The sequence below is a fragment of the Homalodisca vitripennis genome, unplaced genomic scaffold, assembly GCF_021130785.1.
Source record: "Homalodisca vitripennis isolate AUS2020 unplaced genomic scaffold, UT_GWSS_2.1 ScUCBcl_3406;HRSCAF=8931, whole genome shotgun sequence".
Classification (NCBI taxonomy): Eukaryota; Metazoa; Arthropoda; class Insecta; order Hemiptera; family Cicadellidae; genus Homalodisca; species Homalodisca vitripennis.
Window position 1 is genome coordinate 32185 of NW_025779516.1, and position 27939 is coordinate 60123.

The 27939-nt window shown below is 34.6% G+C and overlaps 1 protein-coding gene across 1 annotated transcript; it reads left to right on the plus strand.

The window, feature by feature from the left end:
- The first annotated feature begins 12102 nt into the window (after positions 1–12102).
- LOC124372508 (homocysteine S-methyltransferase 1-like) lies at positions 12103–27661 on the plus strand. Its single transcript, XM_046830909.1, has 5 exons — positions 12103–12233; positions 14677–14840; positions 22768–22917; positions 25530–25802; positions 27537–27661. The coding sequence occupies exons 2-4, from the start codon at positions 14684–14686 to the stop codon at positions 25598–25600; spliced, it is 378 nt and encodes a 125-aa protein (XP_046686865.1). The 5' UTR covers positions 12103–12233; positions 14677–14683; the 3' UTR covers positions 25601–25802; positions 27537–27661.
- The last annotated feature ends 278 nt before the right edge of the window (positions 27662–27939 follow it).

A 27939-nucleotide genomic window follows, 5' to 3' on the forward strand; every position in this document is an offset into this window, starting at 1 on the left:
ATAAATTACTCTAGCTAATTTTTTACAAATAGTTTGAATATGAAAGTCCCAGCTTAGCCTACTATCTAAATATATACCTAACTGCTTAACAGGTTTAAAATTATTGCTTACATTAAAATCTAAGGAGAAACATATGTGTTCAGTTTTGTCATTATTTACTACAAGAGAGTTGACTTTGAACCATTCTTTTGCTCTTTCTAATGCTCTGCTCTGATCCAACATAAGAAGGTCTAGCTGTTTGTTCCTGCTCAGTAGTGTTGCATCATCTGCATATAGAACTGAATTGCAAGGCATGCTATTTGCAAAGTCATTCACCGCTATAATGAACAAGAAAGGTCCCAATACTGATCCTTGTGGTACACCAATTTTTACATTACAGAAATCAGATTGGTCATTAGCCTGTACCACCGTCTGCCTTCTACCAGTGAGGTATGATGAAAAAAGTCTCAGTTCCCATCCTTAACACCATATTGATTTAGTTTTTTCAACAGCAAGTCATGTGGAATGCAGTCAAATGCTTTTGATAGATCTATTAGTGTAGCATAACATATGGTTTTACATTCAAAACTATTTAAGACTTTACTGACTACTGATTCTACAGCCTTGATAGTATTACGGCCACGTATAAACCCAAACTGCTCATCACAGATAAGACCATTCTGTGATATATATCCATACAGCTGCTCTTTTATACAATGTTCAAAAATCTTACTAAAAATAGGTACCAAAGATATTGGGCGATAATTGGCTGGATTCAGTTTATCTCCTTTCTTATAAATAGGTATCACTTTAATTACTTTCATAACATTTGGAAATACGTTTTGCTGAAGCATCATGTTGTACAGATATAATAGTGGCTCCAATATAACATAAATAATTTCTTTTACAACCTTGTTTGAAAAACCATATATGTCCTCACTTTGAGATGAACTTAACTGTGATACACATTTCAAAATATCAAATTCTGTAATGTGATGCCACTTAAACTTTAAATCTAAATTAGAATGACTAGACAGGTATTGGTTTAAAAATTCTAAAGCTTTGCTACTATTATTGTTTTGACTGATGGCATTACTTTGATTTAGCTGAGGCTGGTACAGAGCTAGCCCCTGCTTCCCAGAACACATGACCGAAATTAATACCCAAACCGTTCTTCATTGATCTTGCCTAGAGTCTGCCCCTACCCCAACCCTTATCCATCCAGAATATCCCGTTACTCCGGAAGCAGCACTAAAGTCCTATTAGGACTAACAGAACAAAACAAAATCTCTCTGACTCTTTCTCCGCAGTACCGCAGTAGCTTTTGTATTTCTGCAGGAAACTAGTGTGTTGAAAGATTAGGAACATATGCTGAGGAAAGAATTACCTCTTTTCTCCTTGTTATGAGACTACTTTCACTGCAACTGCCAGTAGGTCTTTTGTAATTAGAATAACAGGAAAACCAATGATATGGTTTGAAAGTAAAACACACACTCTTAGGTTTTAATTTCATCGATCATATATAAGATCTGAGTCGTTAGGCCCCTGATGTAACCTTTATTGATCCAAGGTTCCTGGATTAGGGTGATATCCAGGTCTGTTGTGAGAAACCTCCTTCCCAAGATGTTAGTTGCACTCTTAGCATGGTGGAGGTTTACCTGTATGAGGCGTATACTTACACCTTTTCACCACCTCCCCAAAGTGGTCCACCCCTATCCATCTTTTTGGATTATTTGGGAACAGTGCTTCCTTTCCTCCCCCTGGCCGAAACCGATGGTCCTTTCAGGGTAGGTCCCTTCTTAAGGAAAAGGAAGATGTTAGTGTACCATTTTGCACTTCACTGTCTTTTGTAGTAGACTTTCTCAGGTAGGGTATTTACAGAATCGCCTGATACATTTGTGGTCTCTTCCACTTGCATATCTTCCGCGTTGGCCTGTTCTTTGGCAAGGGTCTTAGACTTTCCTGAGGTCTCAAAAACTTTTTTGGGGTCTTTTTTTTCCTTGGGGCGGCCTACTGCCATGCACTTAAGCCTCAAGGGCCTTTTGCGCACCCCGGAAACACCATGAGGCCTACCAGTCTACAACTTCAGCAGTTCAACAAACCGCCGAAAACAACCTATCAAGTCCTCCTGGGAAAACTCGCCACCCCTGCTCAAGCTACCAAAGATGGCATACCGCTCTCTTGCTATTGCAGGGCAATCAAAGAGCAGGTGCTCAGCAGTCTCCTCCTGCTCATTACACCTTCCACAGAGCGGATCCTCCTGAAGGATGCCAACTCTGTGTAGATGTTTCCTCAGGTGACCATGCCCCGTAATGAGACCAATGACCTTAGAAGACATTGATCTGTTTAATGAGAGAAGGTCCGAAGCCACCTTGGAGGAAGGTGACTGTAATACCATTCTACTCACTCTCAAACCCGGATGCAACCTCCACCTTCTCCCATGCTCCGCGCGAATCCATTTCGAGACAACCCTAGAGGATTCACACCTTGGAACACCGCAGAATGGTTGAGGGCCCGTCATAATTGTTGCTGAGCCCTGGTTGGCCAGGGCATCAGCTCTTTCGTTCCCAGGAACCCAACAAACGGTTACATTGTTGATTCTGGCAAGGGAGGAAACGGTCTGATAGCAATCCCAAACCAGTTTGGATTTGATTGCGCAAGAATCCAGCGCCATCAGCGCTGCCTGACTGTCCGTGAAAATGTTAATCGTCTTGCCCCTATATCGCAGACGAAGATTCTCACGAGCACATTCCATAATGGCTGCGACCTCCGCTTGAAAGACTGTCGGATACGGACCCATAGGAACCACCAGCTCCCTACATGGTCTCACTCCCAGAATTCCAGCGCCTGTGCCGCTTTTTGTTTTGGAGCCGTCTGTGTACCATTCGAGCTCCGCTGGTGGAAGAGATTGCTTCCCCTCTGACCAATCATCCCTTGAGGGTAAAATAATCCTAAAGGGTTTGTCAAAGGAAAACTTTTGTGGCATCTGATCAGAGATCATGTGCAAAACATCCTCCTGTATCAGAGTGCCAATTCTGCAGTGCCCACCGCTGCAGCCCGACCAGAGTCCCGTCTGCTGAAGACAGAAGGCACTCTTCCTGGCCATAGCTCGAATGACAATGTCCAGGGGGGCGAGATTAAGACAACAGTCCAGAGCCGCGCCTGGCGCACTAGGTAAAGCCCCTGTGATAGCGAGGCAGGCCATCCTTTGGATACCTGCCAGACGTGCTACCACCGTCTTGGCTTCCGTTTTTGGCCACCATACGACAGCTCCGTACATTAGTGCAGGTCTGACCACGGAAACATAAAGCCAGTACAAGAGCCTCGGCTTCAGTCCCCAGGGCCCACCTATCACACGTCTGCATTGCATTAGAGACCACTTACCCCTGGCAATGACCCTTTCTAGATGAGGTCCCCAGTTTAGAACCCTATCTAGGATCACGCCCAGGTACTTGACCTCAGGCTTCAGCTCAACGGGTGAGCCTTTAAATAGAAAGGGACCAATGCCCTCCATCTGTCGCCTCCTGGTAAAGGCAACCACGGCAGCCTTGGTGGGGTTGACGGTGAGGCCAACCTTACCACACCAGTTTCCCACCATGTTCAGAGCAGCATTGGTCAGTTCCGTGATTGTTGTGTTGAACTTGCCACTCACAAGAATCACAATATATTTTGGGGTCTTAGTGTTCCACTGATTTTCAGTTTTAGCTGAATTTTCCCAAACTAGTTGGTCCAAAGACCCTCTTTTTCAAGCTTGTTTGCTGTGGCACAGTCGATAACCAGAGTCACAGCACTGACTTACCCTTTTTACTCACGCACGTATGTTCCATTCCCCAACCGTTAGCTCTTTGTTTTTTGCCTTTAAGAACTTCATTATCTTTTCGGCAGAGTCGTTTTGGGAAGTAGTAAGTCGCGATTCTTGTACAAGAAATTTCTCCCTCTGGCACAATCCTCAGACTGGCTCCCTACCAAGGTTTTAGGGTATTTTTCTTGCCCTTAATCCATTCCACAGTTTCCTGGTTTTACAGATGAAAATCAGAATCCCTTGTCTCCTTTTTATACCATAGAAGCTTAGAGAATTTGATTCTCCTTCTCTCCATGATCGCTTCCAAAATGAAGTTCTCTATTGTTTCCATTTGTTAAGATGTGAGTAGGTTTTCCGGAAATTCGGAGTGTAGTATTCCCAGCCTTATGCCCTCGGTTATTTGTTTGTACGACGGTTTGTGGGGAGGTGCAGATTGCTCCTTTCATAATAAATACCCTTTGTCCTTTATTTCTTGAGCTTCCGGGGTTGAGCCATCAGAGTGAAGTCTTTTTGGCTTGCCCTCTCTATATTTTGCTCTTCCACGATTGGTTTGAAGGACAGATCCCTGGCTTCGTTTTGAGAATATCCACATCTTTTTCGAAACCATGCCATTCTTTTCCTTGCAGCACCAACGAGTTTAGGGAATTCAAGGGCTATATTTGAGATCAAGCTCTCTCGCTTGACCACGCAGCCCTCGGCATATGCTGTTCCACCTTGGCTTGGAAAGAGAGAATAAATCAGTTGTAGAAAAGTATAGTAGAAGTTAGATTTTTGGGAGAAGATTTTCGCGATAGCTGAGGGTAGACTGAAACGAACTGAAGGGGTGATAAATGACAGAAAAGAAACCCGCCAGTTCACCTCAGTCTGATCGGAATTTGTTAGAAGACAAGAAGTAGATCAGGCAGTTCCCAGGTGTGCGCCCATGATTGTGCTTGTGTTTCGGGAATGCACTGGCTTGCCTCATGTGTTAGGGTATGAAGAATCCCACCACTTTTCAACCAAGAATAAGTAATTAAACAAAAATTAAAAACCTGATCAACTTCCGGGAGCATAGGTCATTGTCAAATTGTAAAAACCCAAGGTTTTAATGAATGTAATTAGGCTGCATCGTTGCAACCTCTAGCTTGAAAATGTAATTAACTGAAATATATTCATTTTGTAATGAACTAATGGAAGGTGTTTAACTCAGATTTTCTGCTGAAAACACAGTGATACATTTTAATAGATTGGCTAGGTAATAAATGTAATCTCGAGAACACAGGTTGCCTGTAGTTGGCTGGAGGGGCCCCTCCACCCTCACTGTTTTCTGCTGAATGCTGATCAGTCCTGTAAAGTGTACCCTGAGGTGTTCATGCAGATAGTACGCCCACAATAGAAGTCAACCTCAATTACATCCAAGTTTCACAAGCATTAAAGCCTCGAAAAGACAAGATTGTAAGTGTATGAAGTTGTTTGAATGAAAACATGGCTGAACAATTGTTCAAGCGAGTACCTCTCAGGACTGCAAAGTCAATTATGAAAAAAGTAGTGGGTGTAGTTTTAAAAAATGCATAGGATACCAACTATTTAGTCATTTTATTACCAACTCCAACGGTACCTTTTTTGAAGAAATCCGTCACCACATAAGCGAACACGGACACTTTATGGGTATGCTTGCATAAGCCCGGAACAACTGAGTAAGATTTTGTCTTTATAGCAAACATGTCCCAGTTGAGATGTTTCAATTGTTTCTTTCTCCCGGCTTGTGCAGGCGTATCTTTAAAGTTTTTTTTATAACTATACCGGGTTTTTTGTTATTTGACTTTAACAATTTTAAACAGACGCCATTTTGAGACATGTAAAAGGATTTTGTTAATATTTTATTTTAAAAAAGGTCAACAAAAGGTTAATACAGTTCTCAAGTTTCATAAGTTTTTCTGAACTGGTTCAAAAGATATAATTTTTAACTCATACAGACAGATAGACGGAAAACTCAAGGTTTTATGACATACCTTCATATGATCATTTTTGGTCATTTTTATGTGTAGAACAATACCCGAAAGTATTGGAACACTTTTACTGAATACTCTGTATAAGATAATACAAGTATGACAAATAAACATACCTTTAATGGCTGATCATTTATACACACCGTTATAATTATGATTTTTCATGCCTCACGTTTCAATAAAAATTGCAACAAGAAGAAAAGTTTATATTTCGTATTCGAGGAGTTGGATAGCAGGCCACCGATATAAAGGAACTATGCTTGTGAGATCAGTGCGGTGCTGCTATCTGGCAGTGAACATAGGTAATAGCGCGCGATATGGTGCTGCCAAAGAAAACGGAACACAACTACATCTTGATAAGCTTTGACTCTAAACAGTTATTTCTGCTACGAAGTGAAGTTTTATGCTTTGTTTGGCTGTATATTTTAATCAATATACTTCTTAAAGTGTTCTTTACTATAGTACATTCAAGCAATTTTCTTATTAACTTTTTTTAAACGAAATATAGAATTCATTTGGCAGTAAAAAGGTGGAAGAAATAAAGTGAACTAATCTTTTCAGCACTGTGATCCGGATTCGTAATTCGAATAGATCGTGATCAGCCCGAACGACACTTCACAATCGCTTGCAACACTGCTTGCTACACACTGGTTCACATTAGAGGTGTGACGTTATTTCAGTAATCAGTACTTTGCAACGATTACTTTTGACGTGACAACGTCTTAAATTAGGTTGCGGCTCGGAGTCACTCATGAAAAAGTGTAACGCCCGGTAGCGTTACGATGCCCGTCCAGTGGGTCCGCCGCACGGGATAAAGCAGATAACTGTGGGTCCGCCGCACGGGATAAAGCAGATAACTATGTTTATTCGTGAAAATGTGGAGTGCTTAGATTCGTCATTTACAACAACTACAACAATAAAGGTAAATAATTGTACACTGATATTTCATTATCGTAAACTATGATTGATTGATTAATTGTTAGATTGACACAAAAGTTGAGAAACTGAGTTTATAGGTTATGTCATACTATTGACAAATGAAGAGGTGGCCATAACAATGTTGTAACTTCCAAACTCATAACTTTTCAGGAGAGAGCAACAAAGACTACAACCTATTATTTGTTGCAACAATGTTATTTTTGTTTTTACAAAATTCAAACAAATTGCTTTGTACATAAAAAAACATGCTTATTGCCATTTAAAACATTAAACAACACTTTTAAGTAACAATGGAATTTTTTACAGGCAACAACGTTGTAACATCATGGAAGTTACAACGTTGTTGCAGTTCAATCAAAAGTTACAACCTTGTTCCACTGTTACATGCAGACTTAGAAACAAAAATAATGAGTTTGAGTTTAGATAATACAAGAGGCATTGAACATTTTTAGTTTATTCCATACAGCCTTTACAACAGATCTAGTTTTATTAATACTATACTTCTTATTTAATATCTTATCCTACGTAGAAGAAAAATTAATGTAAAATAATAATATGATAGTCTTAGTTCACAGATTACTTCTGGCTCTTCACAACAAAGCTTGGTTATCTTAGTTTCAAATACTTATAGTACTACTAAAATAATTTAACAATGGTCAGTTTTAAAAATTACAAACAAAATTTACTTTAAATTAATATTTTGTTAATATTGTTTAAAAAATTAACCATGTTGTGTAAATATAAGAAAACATTAGTTATCAGTGATTAGATTTTCATAAAAGACTCTCTTATCAGGCGGTAAATATTTACACATGTCAAGGAGATCACTTTTCTTTCCTTTTTTAATTGGTAAGGGAGAGTCATAGGCTGGTTTTAACATATTTAAATCTTTAAAATGTGGAGATTTATTTACTAATGGACCTACAAAGTTCTTTTTACGTTTTTCAGACTCTTCTGGCTAGAACTAGCTTCTTCACAGTCATCTAGTTGAGGTTCCGTAAGAGGATAATGTTCCCAAGGCTGCAAAATATTGTGAGATTTTCGAGCCATCCCAGTGGTTAGATCATCAGCAGTTATCTTAAGCCATAGAAATTTGGTTACTTTCAAACCTCCAGTTTTCTTCATAATTTTTTCTGCAGGGGAGAAATCTTTGAAATCTGACAGATCCATGCAAACTATGTCAAAGGGATTACTAGGCCTAGCAGCAAGAAGAACTTCTTTCCACTCCATAGGGCAGTGTACAATAGCAGTTTTCTTCTGTCTTTCTATTAAACTAAAATCCCTATCGCAGGGAAGAAAACTATGGCCACTTACAAGAAATTTCTGATTAATTTCTGTAAAATATGTACAGGTTAATAAAAGCTGGAACATGATTAACATTGTCCAGTTATTGTTTTGCCCAACACAACGATCAGACCAAACAATAGCCTCCTACTTTCAAGGTGGCATTCAAGACGACTGAACTTTGTAGTGACATATTTTAGAAAACATGAAGCTATTTCAGTAGGCCCTCTTGCTCCAATAGATTCATGCCACAACATCATTGTGGCCTGGCCTGTACCTAAATCGTGGATTGCATAGTTGTATGTAGAATACTGCCTCTGATAGAACATTGAAGAATGTGTTAAAGTTGGACAAAATAACACTTGCTGAAGATCAGTGCATAGTACAACAAGATTATCATTATTTTTGGCAGCTTCTTGATCTAATCTAAGATTTTCATAACCAGCTTCAGCTTTCATATGATGCATTTTACTGTAAAACTCTAAAGATTTCAGTTTTTCTTTATCTGCTGTGTGACTCATTTCCAGAAAAAATGAATCACATGTTTTGCACGTGTCACTGCGGGGCAGCCCAAACTTCAGCTTAAAATCACGATAAAAAACATCAGTGTATGTTTTTTGGACAGTTTTACATCAGGATATTTCTCGGTAAACATGTCATACATCTTGTTCAAATTTAAATCAGGCGATAAATACTCTTTAGAGGTTTTCTTTCTACTATAATGGCTTTCTTGGTGAGGAAAGGATGCGATATGTTCCTGAATTTTCATTATAACTTCATCAGAAATGGCGTTAGGCCTATTACTATGTGTGCCTCGTTGGTCAGTCAGATCTTCATTGTTTTTCATTTTCTCGTACTTGAATTCTTCGTGGAGTAACACAAAAAATATTGCATACATTTTTTTGACAAACTTTTACCTTTTCTCCTCCGATTTCTGAAGGTATATAATACCTTACAGTGCATTGCCTCCGTGATATATCTTCATGTTGAACTCGTTTTCTTGGTTCATCTAGTATTATACAGTTTGATGCCAAATATGAAGTTTGTTCATCATAGGTTTTCTCGCGGAACTGGTGGAATAGTTCCAGTTTTTTTTGTGTGGATAAGTTGTGAGCATAACAGTTCCCACGGCATTTGCATATAGGACCCTGAAACAAAACAAAACTAACAATAGGCTAATAATGAATGGACAATAATCAATGAAGGCATTGTTAAAATGCAAGGTATTTTACAAGCTACCCTAAGCTAACTTCATCTTGTTTCTAACATCAACTTAAAATTATATTACATTTAATATATTCAGGAATAAACATGTTTTTGATCAGCCTAAATAGATATAAATATTTAATTGTGCCTACTTCATTAAAACAAGATACATCCAGTATGAAAATTAAGTAGCCAAGGAAGGTACAGCGTTTGTTTACATTACATAACCTAGTATTAATGAAGACATACCGTTTCCATGTCATGGTATAAAGTTATCTTGGAAATTTCAATATTAAGTAGAGAGTGAAGCCAAGGGAGACAGCTAGTATAATAATAAAAGTAAAATATACAATAGTTTATTACTGTTATAACGACAAAACAGTTTTGTAATCAAAGCAGTAAATTCGTTTAGCCTAGGAAGTTACAACGTTGTTGACACTTACCTCAGTTGGTGGAAGTAAAGCACTCACTCGTTTTTTTCGGGATGAAATATATGCCTCTCCACTATCTCTTTTCCTCTTCCTCACATTAGATTTCCATTTAGAAATATTAACTCTAGTTTTTTTTGCCCTGTTTAGATGTTTTATTGCATTAGATGACAAATGGGCTGTATTGGAGTCAGCCATCTTTGCAAGTTACAACGTTGTTCCCCGAGCGTCTTCAAAACTCCTGCAGGGTGACCAACATTCAACAGCTGAAATAACCTTTAAAATATAAAGTAGGGAGGTTTTTTTTGTAGTGGAAGCCTGCATTTAGACACTTACAACGTTGTTCCTCCACTAAATCAATTTGTTGAAAAATGGAAGTTACAACGTTGTTACGGCCACCTCTTCAAATGTTGATAGTGTTAAGTAAATTATTAGTTTAAATCACTCTGCAATCAATCGTAATTCAGTCGATTGAGAAGAAACAGCGCGTATTGCTAGTAAAACATTTAAAATAACAAATTATAACCTCTAACCTGTCATAACAGTGCGACCAAACAAACGAACTAAACCGACCAATCACCACGCGCGGAGTTAGAATTTAACTGTGTTTAGCAAGAATTTCAAATTCCAATTTTAGTAAATGTTTTTATTCAACTTTACCATTTACAATAAAAAATTTTAATTAATTTCAAATTATGTACAATGTTTTAGTAAGCAAAATATATTTCTATAGTTAAAATTTGTGCAATTCTTATTTTCATTCAATTCCTTGTTCCTATTGTGCAATTTAATAATATTCATATCAATAAATATTCTACCGAGAAAAAGACGTTGTCACGTAAAATCTTCGCCCGTAAAACCGACTTTACAGGCAACCATAATTTTTCTCCAGTATATGTAACGGTTACTGAGAACCAAATATACTGATAACAGATACTTTGTATCTAGTACTCCATATAATTACAAGATATAAATATTTTCTCGTGCTGATTACTTTACTAGTCCTCACTGATACCGAATACTGAAATACTGTTTTGAAGCTGACAAGTACAAAACAAATACCGCGATCATAACGCTCCAACTGCAAAATATTGCTACTTCACAATCTAAATCACTTTTTAACCTCGGTGTCAGTTTGATATTCTTGAATTAGTTATTGAGTAATATATATATATATGTTTTCAAAGACAACTAAACAGTTTAAATAATACATTGAGTTAAACAGATTAGATATTTTATGCTTTTAATTAAAATGAGAGTTTATTTAATTTTTGGTAATTCAAAACTGTGTTATGTACGAAAAATGCACAAAAGAAATTTTAATTGCTTATAAAATAGAGTTTTATGTTCATAACCTTAAAGAATACATAGTGTAACAATCCATTTTACTCTATTCAAAGAAGCAGAAGTTCAATTTATCGTACAATTCATTAATTACATCTCAAAAAATATAAACTTTTAAATAATAATAAATTATGTTTATGCATAATTTACATAATTGCGTTGTACTTTGAATAGTATTAATTACATCAAAGTGTGTGTTCGAAACTGATTTCAAGTATCCAGTATTTAAAACGTTACCAGTACGGAAATACCGATATCAAGTATCCAGTATTTGTACTCAATATCGCCGAGTAACGGTATCAGAAGTAACGGTTACAGGTTCGTACTGATTAAGCCCATCACTTGTTGAACTAACTAGTAACGGGAGAATCGAATAGTAGTCTATTCGAATACAGCCTGGGTGTTCACATATTCGAAGAAGAATCGAATTCAAACCTACAGTATTCAATCGTTTGGACTAATAATATTCAAATAAAATCTTCAATAGCTGTATTTGTATTCATATACATATATTCATTGGAGGCTTTTATATGTATATATATATATATATATATATATATATATATATATATATATATATATATATATATATATATATACATGTGTGTGTGTGTACAAAACTATAAAAAGAATATTTAAGGGGAGATTCGTAATTTGGAATTAACAATTAAAAATTTTCAAACTTGACAAAATGTGTAATTGTACAAAGTTTCAATTGATAAATACATTTGTAAACAATAAAGACAAAAATTAATGTTTATTTTATGTTGTGTAAAAACAAAATATTATTCAGGTTTTTGACTTCAATATATTTCTACGATCATTGGTGACGACATTACCTGCAGTAGAAAAGAATATTTTAGACGGGAAGTCAAGTAGCACACATATTGTTTTAGTTCATAAATCATGGATATGACATGTTTGCAGGACGCACAGCAAGGCAAAGGATTTCCCCACCTTTTTGGTAGGGCAATTCCAAATAACAAAGAAACAATGAATTACGGGAGGAAAGAAAGTTTAGACTTGTCTGTTAGAAAAAAGTATTCGAATACATATTCGAACGCAAGGGTACTGTTGAATACACAGTCTTCGATTCTTTTAAGTATTCGATTCTCGCATCACTAGAACTAACTCAGTTCGCTGTTTACTTAACATTCGTGGTCCGTGTTGTTGTTTTTTGACCTTCAACACCGCCGCACAGTTGTGTTTCCTAGTGCTGTGTGAGAGGCAGTGACATTTGACGTGGTAAAGACCAATAACCTGGTATGAAACAAAATTAGTTTACTTGTTATTATCACATTTTGTTTATGCCTTTCTCTGTACAGCAATTAAAACTAACTCAGTCGTGGCAGACTAGTCATATGAGTTAGCGATTAACTGACAAACTAGCTAATTCAACTCTTTAATGGAAAATATTAAGGTTTTTTTTTATTTTCCGGTACAAACGTTTTACATTTGAAGTTTAGCTCAGTAAACATACTTATGATCAATGAACAATTATAAAATCACTCGTTAAAGATTTCCCTAGTTGGTTGGCCATTTATGACTGTCTTTTAAACGTACTTTAAAAATATAGTAAAAATACATAAGTACTATTATAACATTGTACGTGTATAATACATTATTTCTTAAGAGAACGATGCAATACATATTATTATGGTGTTATAAGCTTTTGTGTAACATCTTATTAAATACGGTTATGTTTTAAAAATTTAGTTGTGTAGTGGCAGGACTGTCCCTAGTAAATATTTAAGCAGTTCATTCATAAATAAAGTTTAAATTAAAATAGTATGTAACCAATAATAGTAATTTCCATTAAATAAGTAGGCTACTAATTTTAACGTTCTACTAAAATTCAGTTTAGTTTGGGGACATAAAAGCATAAAGAATTGGGAAATCTGCAAAATGTGAAAATATTTGTACTCAAGCTAAAGCTGTCTTTTGGCTTGAGAGCCTTTTCCTCTCATAATTTCACTGTATAGAATTCCGTCATATTATAAATGTTTGAAGCTTTCTTCTTAAAATTCAAAGAAGTAATAAAAATAAGGCAAAATATAACATATTAAAGCATGTATTATTTTCTTATTCAGTATGAAACTGTGGCTATAATGAAAAATCTTTGGTTTATTCTAGTACATACCGTATAAAAAATAGTACCTATCTACTTAAAAGTGAAAATACAAGTCAAAAAAGTCAGTCAAAAATACAAACAAAATGTTCACAACGTTTGAAATTGCTATTTCATATTATGTATATTCATACATACTTTTGAAGCTAAAAAGACGAAGTAATTGTTCGAATATGAAATTTTGTACATATACATAGGTGCATTAATGTTAGACTTCAAAGAATACCAAATTCAGATCTACAGTATATTTCAATTGGTTTCCAAAAAACTGTATTTTTAAAATTAAAAACCGTGAAATTTTTGTCATTTTAAAATTTAAATTGCAGCTCTTCTAGACAAAATAGAGAATCAAAACTTGTGTATTTTTAAATATATTTCATACGAAATGAAATCATATTAAATGTCATTAGTTTTAAAAAGACACAAATTTCAGTTCTCTATCTTATCTGGAAGACCTGCAATTTCAATTTAAAAATAACGTGAAAGCCCCTGATTCCCTCACAATTTCCAAAGATATTATGAAATGTTCTTGCCAGGGATGCTTTAAAAACATGTGAAATGTGGTTACTTACAGTTCAGATTATTATTCAAGATATTTTGAAATGGCATAATTAAAATCACTAACATCAGTAAAGACTAGTATACTTAAATGCAAAATGTTCTTTTGCTATCATGATATACTAATCTGATTCTGGTTCACAAATCCAGGTGCTCGAGTATTCTAATTGTACACTATTTTCTGGAAATTATGGTTTTAAACACTCTACAACAAGTTCTAAATGCCCACAAAGCAATGGCGAATCAGAAGCTGCTGTCAAACGTGTATGCAAAGTTGGAGATTAAGGAAAATAACCTTATCACACAAGAAGTTATATATTATCATATGAAAGAAGACATTAAGTAATTCATCTAAAACCTTTAAAACTGGGGCATTCAATATGGATAGTTGTGGTTGAAGTATCAAGAAATCTTGAAATTTAATTTAATCTAATCAGAATTTAAAACCGTCAATGAAAATCAATCAATTAGCACAATAACAAATTAATTAAATCGAAGTGGATTAAAGATTGCATGACTTGAAAAGGGTTTATGTTCCAATAAAATATGTAATTAAAATCACATGATTTGTTTTTTATTTTGTTTATATATATGAAAATACAAATAAAGGTTTGCTTTATTTTAAGATTTTTAAGTATTGCGGCCGAGGCTGTACTACCCATCTACGAAACATTGACCTCACCTACGCGCTGTCATTCTGTGAGTGATTTAAAAGAGCTGAACTGCCGGAACATCTTTTATTTGAATATAACAACGAGACGACTGAATAAATCAGTAAATATTACAGTTCTTGCCTCTTGGGTCACGGAAAATACAGAAGGGATGTGCTCTAAGGGATAGCCCGATGTTCTTGAAAAAGACGCCCCTCTTTCTGCCGGCGGCCGGACATCTGTAATCTTGAGTCTTGTGTTCCGTGCGAAAAGCCTAAACAATAGCCTACAACTGTTTTACAGTGAAATGTGCATTGGTTATTTCCTTTGGTTTATTTAATCAAAGATTGACTCGTAACATTTGTTGCAGATTAGTTATGACAGAAACAGACTTTGTGTTGGTCGATGGTGGTTTTGAGACGCAGCTGAGGAAATACGTGGGCTCTGGCTTTGAAGGTCACCCGCTGTGGATCTGCCGCTACCTGGTAGAGAACCCTGAAGCATGTCGTAAAGCGCACCAAGACTACATCCAATGTAATTATTTTATAAAACTAAAATGGTAATGTTTGAGTGATCGATGTTGATTTTAAAATGTAACTCAATATTTTTGTATTTTGTAATAATACAATACAGCTGCTTATTTTTTCTATTTTCACTAGAGCATGAATGGAACGCATGTAGCAACATACACGTAATTAATGAGGTACTATTACGTATATGAGGCACCATATACGCAAGGGTATATGGCTCTGTTGACAGTTATGCAAAACAATGTAAAGGAAAGAGATTTTTAATTCACATTTCCAAAAAAATGTTGTTTGTGTTTTATTTAAGTAACAATCTAAAAACTGCTCACATAGTAATGAAAACCAATAAAATCCAGGAATAGTTGTTTGAACAAGACTTTTATATGTAAAAAAGTCCTCTTTGTACCTGTCATGTTAACGTACATCATAGTTGTTGTAACACATGAAATAACACGAAACTCAGAAATTATCATGCTTTACATACTACTAGCCATTTCCCGCGGCTTCACACGCTGTTCTTAAGCTTTGTCTTTGTATCAGCACTTTTGGTTCAAGTGAATTGTATTTTCAATCCAGTTGTTGAGTTAGTCTTGTTGCCACCAACGAATTATACTAATGGAACGCGCACTGGGCCGGAGAAACCGAGCCGAAATCCTGGACTGCGTTCCGAGTCTGCAGGCGCTGGAAATGGGCAAGAACTCGCTCCGCCCATGGCTAGCAGCATTATAGTAATGATCTAACATCACTTTAAAACGCACAACAATAACTAACACTAACACACAATAACACTAACAATCTAACACTATTATCTAACACTTTTAATCTAACAATATTATTAAGTCTAGAAGTAGACTTAATAATATTGTTAGATTCCCCAGTAATTTTATTATTACAAAATAACTGATTTTTAGTGTAGATTTTTATTTTTAGTTTAAAAAAAAAACAGATTTTTGTACAATATCAAAATAACTGAGATTTTGACTTGGTATTTTACTTATAAAGCCGGGAAACGAAGATTACAGACATTAAAATATTTTCCAGATGAAAAAAGTATTTTTTTATTGGCATTATTTTATTTCAAAGTAAACTCCATAAAATGTACAAACTCCAATGGCCGTTGCATATGAGATGGAAAATAGAAAAATGTTGGAACTGCTTCATTTTTTAGACATTTTCTTAGTGTGTCAGGCAAAATTAAATGGTAATCATGTTCGGTAAAATGTTTACTGCATAAAAGAGTATGTTTTATTGGCTTAAAGTTTTTCTCTTTGTCAGAGTAATCAACTTTTTAAATAAATTGTCATCATTCAATGGAAAGCTAAAACAAACAAATTAAGAAATAATAAAATACAGGTAGCTGAAAATCACAAACATCCAATAATAATAAAGTAGAGTAGGTCAGTAGATATTGTTTTTAGCAATTATTTATAAATTTATGCATTTATCAGTGGTTTATAACGATCAGCATTGATATTTTGGATCAATGCGGATGAAATAATTGAGTGATAAGCATGTTTTACTCAACTATATAATTATTGTTCATGATTAAAAAACGATAGCGTATTAATTTACTCATTAACAGCCTTACCATACTTTTAAATTATTTGGGTGACCCAGTTAATAATTTGGCAATAAAGAAAATAATATTGGTGATAATTACTATTTTGGAAGTTGCAAATAGATATTGACATGGCTGATATAGTAAGAACTTACTTGTGAAAAGAAATGTGGCTGCCTTTAGTCCATCTGGACGTGCAGTTGCATGCAGAGCAACTCTTCACCATGTCACGAAATAACAAATATTACTAACATTGACAAATAAAAATAAAACAAACTAGTTGAGTTGCTCAGATCAGACGTCTTGACGTACTAAACAGGAAGAGTTGCCAACAACGCAAATAACAACAATAATTTGTGTTTCGGCATGAAAAGGCGTGATACCGTATCGTCCCGTTGATCGCCGCACAACTCATTGAGTTCTTGCCCACTTTAAGCGCCTGCAAGTCCGTGGATACACCCGAAACGCACAGCTGTGTGTGACCGGAAAACACAACATGTGGCTTATGGGCAGTGCGCGTTCCAGTAGTATAGTTCGTTGGTTGCCACGTACACACATACATGTACTTTATTATAAAGTGACCTAACACTCAAGCTTTAAGTTCAACCAGAAATTTACTTTAAAGACAAATATGCATCAAAACTTAGTGCCTTCAAATAGTGTTTGGCTATTTAATATACGTAACTGTCACGTAGTTGCAGTTTATAATATGCAGGCGTTTTGATAACTTTTATATTTTGCAGCGCCGCATGGTGGTGAGTTTTATCAATGGGCATAGCGTATAAACCTTGTACGTGGAAAAATACATGTACATACGAATGTTATTAATGATCGGTCAAATAATTTCTGAGACTATAAAGGACATACAGACAAACATTCATTTATATATAGATTACTCAATATAACTTTAAATATACTGGCATATATATTTTTTAATCATCTACCGATGTCAGTTGCTTCCTGAAAAAAACACACTTGAGAAGTGGTTGGTCCTCTTAAGGGGAGTTGAACGCAAAAATCGGTAAAAAAATGTTTTTTTCGCTTTTATTTTTTATTTTATTATTTGATTCTTTCTGAACAATTTACGGCAATCCCTACATAAAAATGGCTTTCCGTTGAGCTTCTATGATTTTTCAAATATAAGACTACATAACAAATTTCGCATCAACTTTGCCCTCCGCCTCCTAACACCTGGTGCAAATACAGGTTAGCAGAAGTAAATGAAGAAGAAATTACCTACAATCACAAACATTCTCTACCTCAAACTGTATTGACAGCAATAAAACCTACATACAGAGATTTGTCAAGATTAGATCTACTAAAAAAATGTCTTCACGGTAAAACCCAGAACGTGAACAAATCTTTCAACAATGTAGTGTGGAACCGAATCCCAAAAATGTGTTTGTTGGAAGAGAGACTCTTGTATTAGGTGTTCATGATGCTGTTCTAACATTCAATGAAGGTAACATTGGAAGGATCAAGGTTTTAAAGGAGTTAGGAATAAAAGACTGTGGCAAATACACCGTAAGCACATTGAAGAGCCTCGATGAAGTCTGGATGAGGAAGGCAGATCTGAAAGCAGAGTCAATGACTAAGGAAGCAAGAATAAAGAAAAGGAGACAGTTATTAGGTGAGGAAGAGGAAATGGATGGTAGCTACTGTCCTGGAGGTTTCTAAAGGTAATATAAACTTATAATTATTTTGATTTTTTGTTTTCCGCTGTTTTTGAAAATTACCGGTTTTTAATATATATGTACCTTTTTCTCAGAAAACTATAAAAATGCTACACACATGAAATTTTTACTGGTTATAAAGTAGCCTTTTAGAAGTATGTAGCTCTAGTTTTATCAAATTTTAATCAATACATAAATATTTAGAAAAAAATAACACAAATATAAAAATTTTTTTCTTTAGTTGTATCAATTATTGTACAAATATTTTAGAGGTATAAATACAATATTATATCCTACACCTTGTGTAAAAATTTCAACTTCCTAACTGTTATGAGTTCTGAGAAAAAGGTACATAAAGTTACCTTATTTTAACATTGGGCCTTATGGACCGTTCAACTCCCCTTAATGTTTTGTTAAAAATGAACAAAAATGCTTATTTTTTATTACTTATTTTAATTTATTGGTCATTTATTTTTTTATACAAAACTAGCAGTTACCCGCGGATTCACACGCAATTTTCAAAATAGAAGGTCATAACTTTCTTAGTGAAAGCATTATTTATGATGTAGTATGATGGAACCCTACAATTGTTAAAACATAACTAGACATATCAGGTACATATAATCTCAGTATCCATAATTGAGATATGTATAACGTAAATAGAATGTTGGCGGGTTCTATTTTAGTTTTTGTTGTATTATTTGTTGTATTTATTGTATTTTGCTAATTATATGCATATAAGCAATATATAGCCTATGCAATAATATGCATATGAGTCTTGAAAACCTAATTTGGTCAAAAAGTGTCAACTCCCATCTATTTAGATTATTTTCTAAGGTATTTTTATTGAAATTATGCCATAATTATTGAAACATTCGACGGCAAATAAAAAAGTCCGGAAAAACGCTGACGTGAACGTGTTAATAATAATTTTAAAAAGTTTTAATTTATTTTATTTCTTGTATACACATTGCTCCAAAATATCAAATGTGTACGGTTTCAGATATGTTTTAATGCTAACTCGCTAAAAGTTTTTAGAAAATCCAAATCTCTATCCAAGGTTAACAAAAAGTGTTTTTTTCTAAAAATTTGTTTCAATTTTCACGTTTCACCACATTTAAATTTTTTTAATAGTTAAAGTTTAGGATATTTTCAAACTCGTAAAACCTAAAAAGTCACATAGCAAGGTGTGAATTTCCTTACACCTATCAATAGCTGTTTTAAAAACTAAATTTTGTTGTATTTAAAGTTAGGCTTTATCTTAGATGGTTGAGAAATGGCGCCAAAAATACTAATTTTCACGACGTTTTTTGCATTTAGTACGCCGTTGTGTTCTACCTTTGCTTTGTGGTATTCAGAAGTGTCTACCACTTGTATTTAAGGACACTCCGTATAATGAGAGGTACAGTATACTAGAAGTGCAAATCCCTATCAATTTAAACGTTGATTACAATTTATCTATTAGTGACTTGTGACAGGTTTGTTTGATAGCAAGGCCTATGTTTAAAAGGCTATGTTTTAATAATCTAAACACGGTCGTGTTTGTTCATTCAGTTACTTTTCTACCCGCATGGATAAAGCTTATATTCAAAATCACTGAATCTTTTTGAACAGGTTTGGGAGAAATGATAAAAGAAGAAAATCAGATTTTATATCTTTCAGTTAGTTTTGTGCCGTGTCCGAGAAGACGTGTAGACTATTATTGTCTATAGAACATGCCATGCATCAATGAGGAAGTTTTTTTCGATGTTAATGGTTTTAGGTGAATGTCTACAGAACTGCACAGCTGCTGCTGCTCCGTACACACAACGCTAACCCGGACCGTGATCATCATTCGGCGGAAGGTTTTCCAAAGACTTACTAGCAGTGTCTATGAAACTGGAAATGTACAACCGGAAACGTTCACAAAAAGGGGAAATAGCTCACTAGGCCTGTAAGGGATGACAAGGCTGCGGTTCAGCTCAATCCATGTGACTCAATATATAAGGGTGGATACCGATGAAGGAATCAGCCGACGACCAGTACTTAAGGACAATAAAAATGCACTGTGAAAAATGAACGCTTTCTTTTTTCAGATGTTGCTCGAAGTATTTGACAATCCCCGTAGATTTCCTGTGAATTATTCAAGAGTATTTCCGTGCACGATTATATAATAAAAATGGGTCCGGATTTGGAAAGTCTGTACAAAGGTTCAGCAGGTGCGGTTTTTATTTCAAAGCTAAATCGGTTCATATGATATGGTTTCACTGTGAGTGAAAATTGTTTGAATTGAACTACTATCTTTGACAACTCTAATATGAAGATGTGCCTTGTATACGTCTACTTTAACACAGTGGCGGGTTAGGGGGGTGGAGGGGTGACCACCTCACCCGTAATCCTCATTCTACTTTGAAATCATGTGGATAACAAAAATGCATGACGTTCCGTGACGCGAAACGAAAGTTTTCCCCGTGCAAAACATACATCCATAACCCTCAAAGAGAAGTAGTCACTTCAAAAAAGAAAAAAGATATTTTGTGAACGTCCAAATTTCGGACGTTGGTATCAAAAAGGGGGGAGGTTATAAAGATTCACAGTCCAAAAATATAACACTTTTATTTTAGGGTGACTTTTTAGTATATTAATGTATGGATAATCAAGTTTGAAATAAGACGTATTATTTCATTGATAACGTGCTATTAAAATACTAAAATATTGATATGCATTGGACTTCCAGTTAAGTCTCTTTAAGCCTTTTTAAAATGACTGACAGTTCTAGCCATAAATGACAGAAAGTAGGGGGAAACAATATATGTTCCAGTAGGAAATGGCACTAAAAGCGAATCGACAAGGTTAAGTGACTATGATAAGATACTTAATCATCTTACTACATGTTTCAGCTATTTCAACAAATCACAGTGGGTCGTTCTATTCCATCCGCCAAAAACTGTTGTAACTGAAAATAAGCACACGTATTGAATTTAACTAAATAATAAAATTATATTTACAGTACATTTATGATAGGACAATTTTTATAAATACAACAGTGTAAAATCAAAATATAAAACAGCTGGAATAAAAACAATAGTCCATACATAACAAATCAAAGACAAAGTTACCATCTAACTGTTACTATAAATTTAAATACTTAAGACCTGCTTATGTATATTTATCTTCTTGATCGGCGGCAAATAAGCAAACTCAATTTTTGACACCAGAAATACCTAATACAGTTACCGAAAGTACTTTCTTAATTGGGGAAACAAGGCAAAATCAACTAAGGCACAAAGATGTAAAGACCTGATTTAATTATAATGGTCATTAATATACACCTTTTTCCTTGATCGTGGCAACAAGGCAAACTAAAATTGGCGTTGGCTATAATTAATTCACTCGAACCTGAAGTGCTCATACACGTGCAAATCCTACTAAATTTCCTGCAAAGTCGCGGATAACACACTCCTATATAACGCACACTCGTTTTTGAATGCTTGTTTTGTTTTCTTCGGTATGGGAAACCTTGAAGCAAAAAGTCATACACAAACCTACATTGCAATTCTACACTGGTGATGCAATTCTCGGTGAACGTTATCCTTTAAGCACACTGCATACATCAAGTAAGCCATACAGTATGCCCACACCATCTAGCGACAAAAACAGTGAATTACGTTCTGTCCTTGATTATGAATCATTCTGGAAAGATAAACTTTTCAATTCTATAAGTTGTTTTCCATTTTGAAATCTCTCGACGTATGTGCCACATAGCGGCTAACGCTAGAAACACACGTTCGCTATTAGTGATCGGCAAGCGACGAATTGCGACTCTGGAGGCGGGTACGCGAACCACGTAAAACCGGGTACACTGGCTGTTCACGTCTGTCCCGTAGGGAAGATATAATATCTTCTCAGAATGTTTCATAGTCAATGGTTCTGTTTACAGTAAAACAGGCCATTGTTGAACAACGGATTAACTCATCAGAGGTTTTAACTCTTGTTTTTAGAACATAAATAATTTTTACAACTGATTAATTTTATTTTATGACATTATGCTTTCTTTAGTCTGTTCTGTTGTATTGTTACATGTAAAGTGTGATTAGTGTAAATACAATAATTACCAAGTGACAGACTTGTTATGCATAGACCAAACATATTTATGTAGCTCTGTGTTATTCCTTATCTGCATATATGGTACAATTATTGCAAAGTCGTATTTTGGCCAATAAGTAATTTTGAATCCTAAATATTGGTTATTCCTTTATCAATAAGTGTTACAAGGTATAATCAAGATCGGGAGGAAAAAAATTAGGGGGGTGGTCCAGACAACTGATATTTTCCCATAGTAGGCAGAGAGTAAGGCCCCATTTTGTTCCTTAAAAGTTCTTGACCCATTTCTTCGTTGAAAACGATCTTTCAGCAGTACGTGTCAGTAATACTGAATTATTTAAATAATAATAATAATAATCGTTAACTCAAAAAAGTAATTGAAATAAATGAAAACTTGAAGAGGTCTCGAATCCTTGGACCCCCTAGTTGGCTACCTCCTTGGGTATAATGTTTGATGTTATTTTATAAATGTAAGAAAAAAATTGTAAGAAACATTAAAAAGCTCAACATTGGTTGTAATTTTTAACACTGCTGTCATTAATTTAATAGTAATCTGGTTATGCTATTTTATTTGTATTAATACTGTAATTTTCTTGCACATAAATATGCACTTTTGTAAGGTGGATCGGATATGATTCAGACGAACACGTACCAAGTTACTATAGATGGTTTCAAGAAACACCTTGGATTCGATCGAGAAAAGACCCTGGAAATGATCAAATCAGCTGTTACAATCTGCAAGGAAGCAATAGATATCGAGAAATTCAAAGGTAAGACTTTAGTTGTTTGTTTTTAGGGTTAGTTCAGCTAGTTAAAGACGTTATGAAGTATGTGAAACATGCATTGATATTGTCTAAGAAGTAGTGAACATTTGGATACAACTCAGTAAAATCCTTGACACTAGATTAAACAACATTGGTTAATTACTTCAGAAAAAATTAAGTTATTCCAAATTCAAAATATCTTTATTCAATCCCTGCACCGTGTATGATCAAATAATGATAATTATAATATATTTAAAATTCAATATATAATATGTATGCAAATTACTACATTAAAACTTGCTATAAACAATATAATGCTGCTTATTTAAGTAATTAAACTTGAAATTTTTGAAATCTAATCCAATTATACCTCATAAATGTACTAAAAAGAATGTAAGCTTTATCAATTATATATGTTTTCAATTTTGTAGTCATTTATTCTCTTTTTATGTAAGATAGCAAATATTTAAAAACGTTTTCCCCGAGGTAAAGTGATTATTTACCATCCCAAAACCTGTCCTAAGGTAGAAGTGTGTAGTAGCTGAAATCTGCTACTTCTTCACAAACCCCTTAGCTGAAGAGATGAATTGAAACTGAAATCAGTATGGAGTCAAATATCATTCTTCGGGATAACAGGAACTTATTAGACAATGCTTTAAATGCAACACAGGAAAAGCAAGGGGGTCAATATTGAACCTAGTGGCCACTCCAAATATATTAGTTATCTTCAAAGAGACCAACAATGGTTTTATTCTAAAATATTTGAAATGCCTACAAATTTGATTCCTATTGTTCAAGTAGGACACTAACCAATCCAGTGCTTTAGTTGAGATCAAAAGAATTTTGATTTTTAGTATGTTTGTTCTATATCTTATCATTTTGTACCTGATATTAAATTTAATTTTCAAAATTAATTTTGACTTACCTTATCTTATAAAAAGTGTCTAATATGATTTATTAGCTACTAAATTAACTGCATTGATCTGAGTGTTGGTTCCTGTTTAAATACATCATAGAGTGGATGAGCAAGGCATCACAATTACACTGCACACAGATAGGTGTAATTTGAATTCACTGATATTTTATCTATGCATTTCTATTCTACTCGGATATTTTGGGGAGTCAAAGCTTTGATGTATATCAGGTTCAAATTGATTAAATTGTTATTTCAATACAACTTAATGTGGAAGTCACGTTGTTGCTCCATATGAGGTGTGTCAAATTTTTATTTGGTAGCTGCAGTTCCAAATTCAAATACATTTAAATAATTTCTTGTATATTGGTACAAAGAATTAATGCTGTAAATTAGGCTAGGTACTTCGTGAAAATTTGAAAAGTCCCACTTAACTTTAAAGTGGTGAAGAGATTTGATTAAAGCACAATCTAAAGTGTTGAAGAGATTTGATTAAATCATAATCTATAATCACAACTTATAAATGATCAGTCTATTGTTTTATTGTCAGTTCAAAATGTTTGTGTAACGTCATATTTGAAACTAATATTACATCAGTAATGTTTTTTAAATCCTAAATACCTCAAAAGAGCAATAAATATTTTTGCTCTTATCATAATACTTTTGCAGAATTTTATCAAAATTATGTAATTTTATTTTGTGTTTTTGAACTGAAATTCTCTCCTGAATGACTAATAATAGTTATTGAAGTTTAATGCGATGCTTTAATTAGTTGTGACTGATTTTCCTTTTCACAATAAGGTTCCCATATAAAATTCACTTCAAAAACATTAGAAGTATCATAAAATAAATCAAGATGACAGTACTTTGGCCAAAATCTGACAAACAAACTCTGACATTCACTACTGTTTGCTGCATTTCTATACCAATTCCACTACATTTTTTGGTAAATGAATTTTAATTGAATACAATTTATGAATAGTTACTTTCATTATTAAAGGTAAATTTAAAACATGGTACTTCAACCAAAACCTTAGTTCAAAATAGACATATTGGTTCTCCCATACACTCGTTAAAATCTTTTTTATACACTTCGTCTTCGCAGTTCATTTTGCGAGACTGTTGCAGGTTTTGCTTGACCAATGAAAATTTACATTACCTTATTTAGAATACACACACTCACACTTCAACTCTGGGACATCTAGCTATTTTTAGGCTCTGTCATGTATGCTGTTCCTTTTCTTTGAAATATGATTACTGCCAGTCAATTAATTTGATTTGTTTTACTTAATTTAGAATCATTACAGCTTCATGCATTTTTTACATGTTAAAGGCTAATTAGTAGTGTGCGTCCACCCCAGTTATTGTTTTATACTATGACACATCTCTAGCTACATTACATGTTAACACCTTTATTTCAACATGAGCCATGAACCGACTTTAGGTCAGTGGAAGTAGTGACCTAGTAGTGTGCATCCAACGAAGTCAATGTATTAAAGAACACTTGATTATTCTGCAAAACCATGAACAAAAGCAAAGTTGTATTTATTTGATGTAACCAAATAGTTCTGTAATTTTTCCATACATTAATTCTTAATGACATGTTGAACAGTTTTAAATGATTGATTTAAATGTCACTGACCACATAGAGCTATAGACAGTTTGCTAGCCATGATTTGATTTATAGTCTTGATGTGTCATACAGGTCACAAAAGCTCTGTATCAACCATGGGGCTTGTTTGGGCCATATGGGGCACACCTCAACAACGGCTGTGAATATGCAGGAGGATTCTACGCCGATGATATGACGATTACAGAGTTGGCAGACTGGCATCGTCCCAAGATTGAAGCCCTGATAGAAGGAGGTTCTGACTGCTTGATAATTGCAACTATCCCTTCTCTTAAAGAAGCAGAAGCAATTATTGAAGTAGTTAAGGAGCATCCTGGAATGAAATTTATTTTGTCATTTTCTGCTCAGGTAACAGTTTTGTATTCTTCATGGTCCAATTGTTCTTAGTCTGATACTTCTTTTCTATGTAGAAAAAAGAAGGTTGATTAATATAATGGTTAAAATGGTAAATGGTAAAAGTTCAAAGGTGTAAATTAGTGTAAGAGCATATGGAAGCTATTACAGCTAAGGCTAGAATAATCTGAATAGAGCTGTGATCTGTGTTGAATATTATATTTTACACATACAAAACTAAAAATTGAACAGTGGCAAAGTTTTTTATTTTTTCTCAGGTAGCCTCATTTAGTCGTATGATATCAATTGTTGGGCCGTAAGGGGCACATCTCAACAATGGCTGTGAGTATGAAGGATTTTACTGTGTGCTGACGATTAAGGTTAAAATAACCTGAACAAAGCTGTGATCTATGTAGAAACACTATTTTTTTTTTTAAAGGTAAGAAACTAAAAATTCAACAATGGAAAAGTTCCTTATTTTGTTCTCTGGCAGCCTTATGAGATCTGTGCTTCTTCCCTATATCTCTTCCGGTCTCCTGGAAAGTGATTGATCGGTTTTCTTCTGATGTACACAAATTTTCTTTAAAAGATAATTAGGAGGCATTAGGAGGGATTAGTTAGTCATAGGCAAGAACGTAGCGAGGAAAATATTTGGGGGAGGGGGTCCAGACAAACAATACGTAGATCGTTTTAAAAGTAGCTTCAGAAGTTCTCGATTGACATGGCGATTTTGCTTTTAAAACACTATAGGTTACCTTGGAAGACCTTAGCCAATTAAGCGTAGTTTTAAATGTAGGTGGTTCACCACCATACTAGATTGTATTATTATAACAGACTCAATTTTCACAAGCCAAATATAACATTATGCCTTCTATTGCAGAGTATTCATTGCACTGCACAGAATAACGTGAACTTGGCATTGGCTCTGTTATTCTCAATGTCAAAGCAGGCCTGTTATTAACAAAAGTTGGAAAGTTGACGAATCAAACACCATAGGACTAGAATAATCTGTGTAGACTCCAGGGTAAATTTAAACTAGGCAGTCCTTTCTCAAACACACTCTCCTCAAACAGCTACCATTTAGGAATGGATTAATAAATAAAAGTTAAAATTTACACTATTTAAAGTTTTGATCCTATTTCTTCCCATTTTTAAGGATCAATTTTATGTTATAGCTGTTTTATATACTGTTTAACAATATACTGTTTTATTATTAAACGGTGCAAGAGGTTATTTGTATTCCAGTACCATTATAGTAGGGCTTACCGAGTAGCTTATTTGATGATTCTGTGTTTACATGCCAAATATTTATTTTTAAGAAGTGGTTCCTTCCGAAGTTTGTTTCAACAGTTGCCATTGGTTTTATAGGCTGAATGGCATGGGCATACACAAAATCAAAACTAGGGTGAGGGGGAGCAGTCTGGTTGTAACACAAATTTTAAAATAATTAAATATTATTACAGCATAATTTCAGTGTGGTAAATAAATTATTATTCACAGATGCCATTCCAAATCTTATTTCATATCATCACCTTATAAACCATTTAATAATCTTTTGCTTCTAGGAGGGTCTGCTACCTCCCTCCTCCCCCTCAGAACACCATATTAAGAAAAATATGGTGTAAATTAGAGTAAGAAGCTAAATGAAACCGTTTCTTAAATGGACCATACAAGTAGCTTATTTTATGCTGATGGCTACTTTAAAACTCCTAAAAACCATTAAAAAATTTAATTTCATGGTTGTTACAGAACGAGAAAACTATTTCCCACGGGGAGAAAATGTCAGAGGTGGCTCAGCGGTGTTGGGAGTTGGCAGCTGATCAGATTCTCGCCATCGGGGTCAACTGTCAGCATCCACGTTTTCTCGGTACCTCTGCTGCGCTCGAAATCAAAGAGGCCAAATCCAAACATCCCTCTGTTTGTGAAGGCAAACACGACTGAAATATTCAACACAACTACCAAAGAGTAAGTTTTTCAGAATAGTGGAATGAGATCGTTATTATCTATTGTAGTCCCTTAGCATACAAACTTCTTCCAGAATACTTGCGTACAATTTCATTAATTATTGCTTGTGTTACTAATGCTGTAAAGTTAAAATAATTGGGGTCATAAATGGGGCCACAGTTTGTGAATTGGAGAAAAGTTTCAAAAA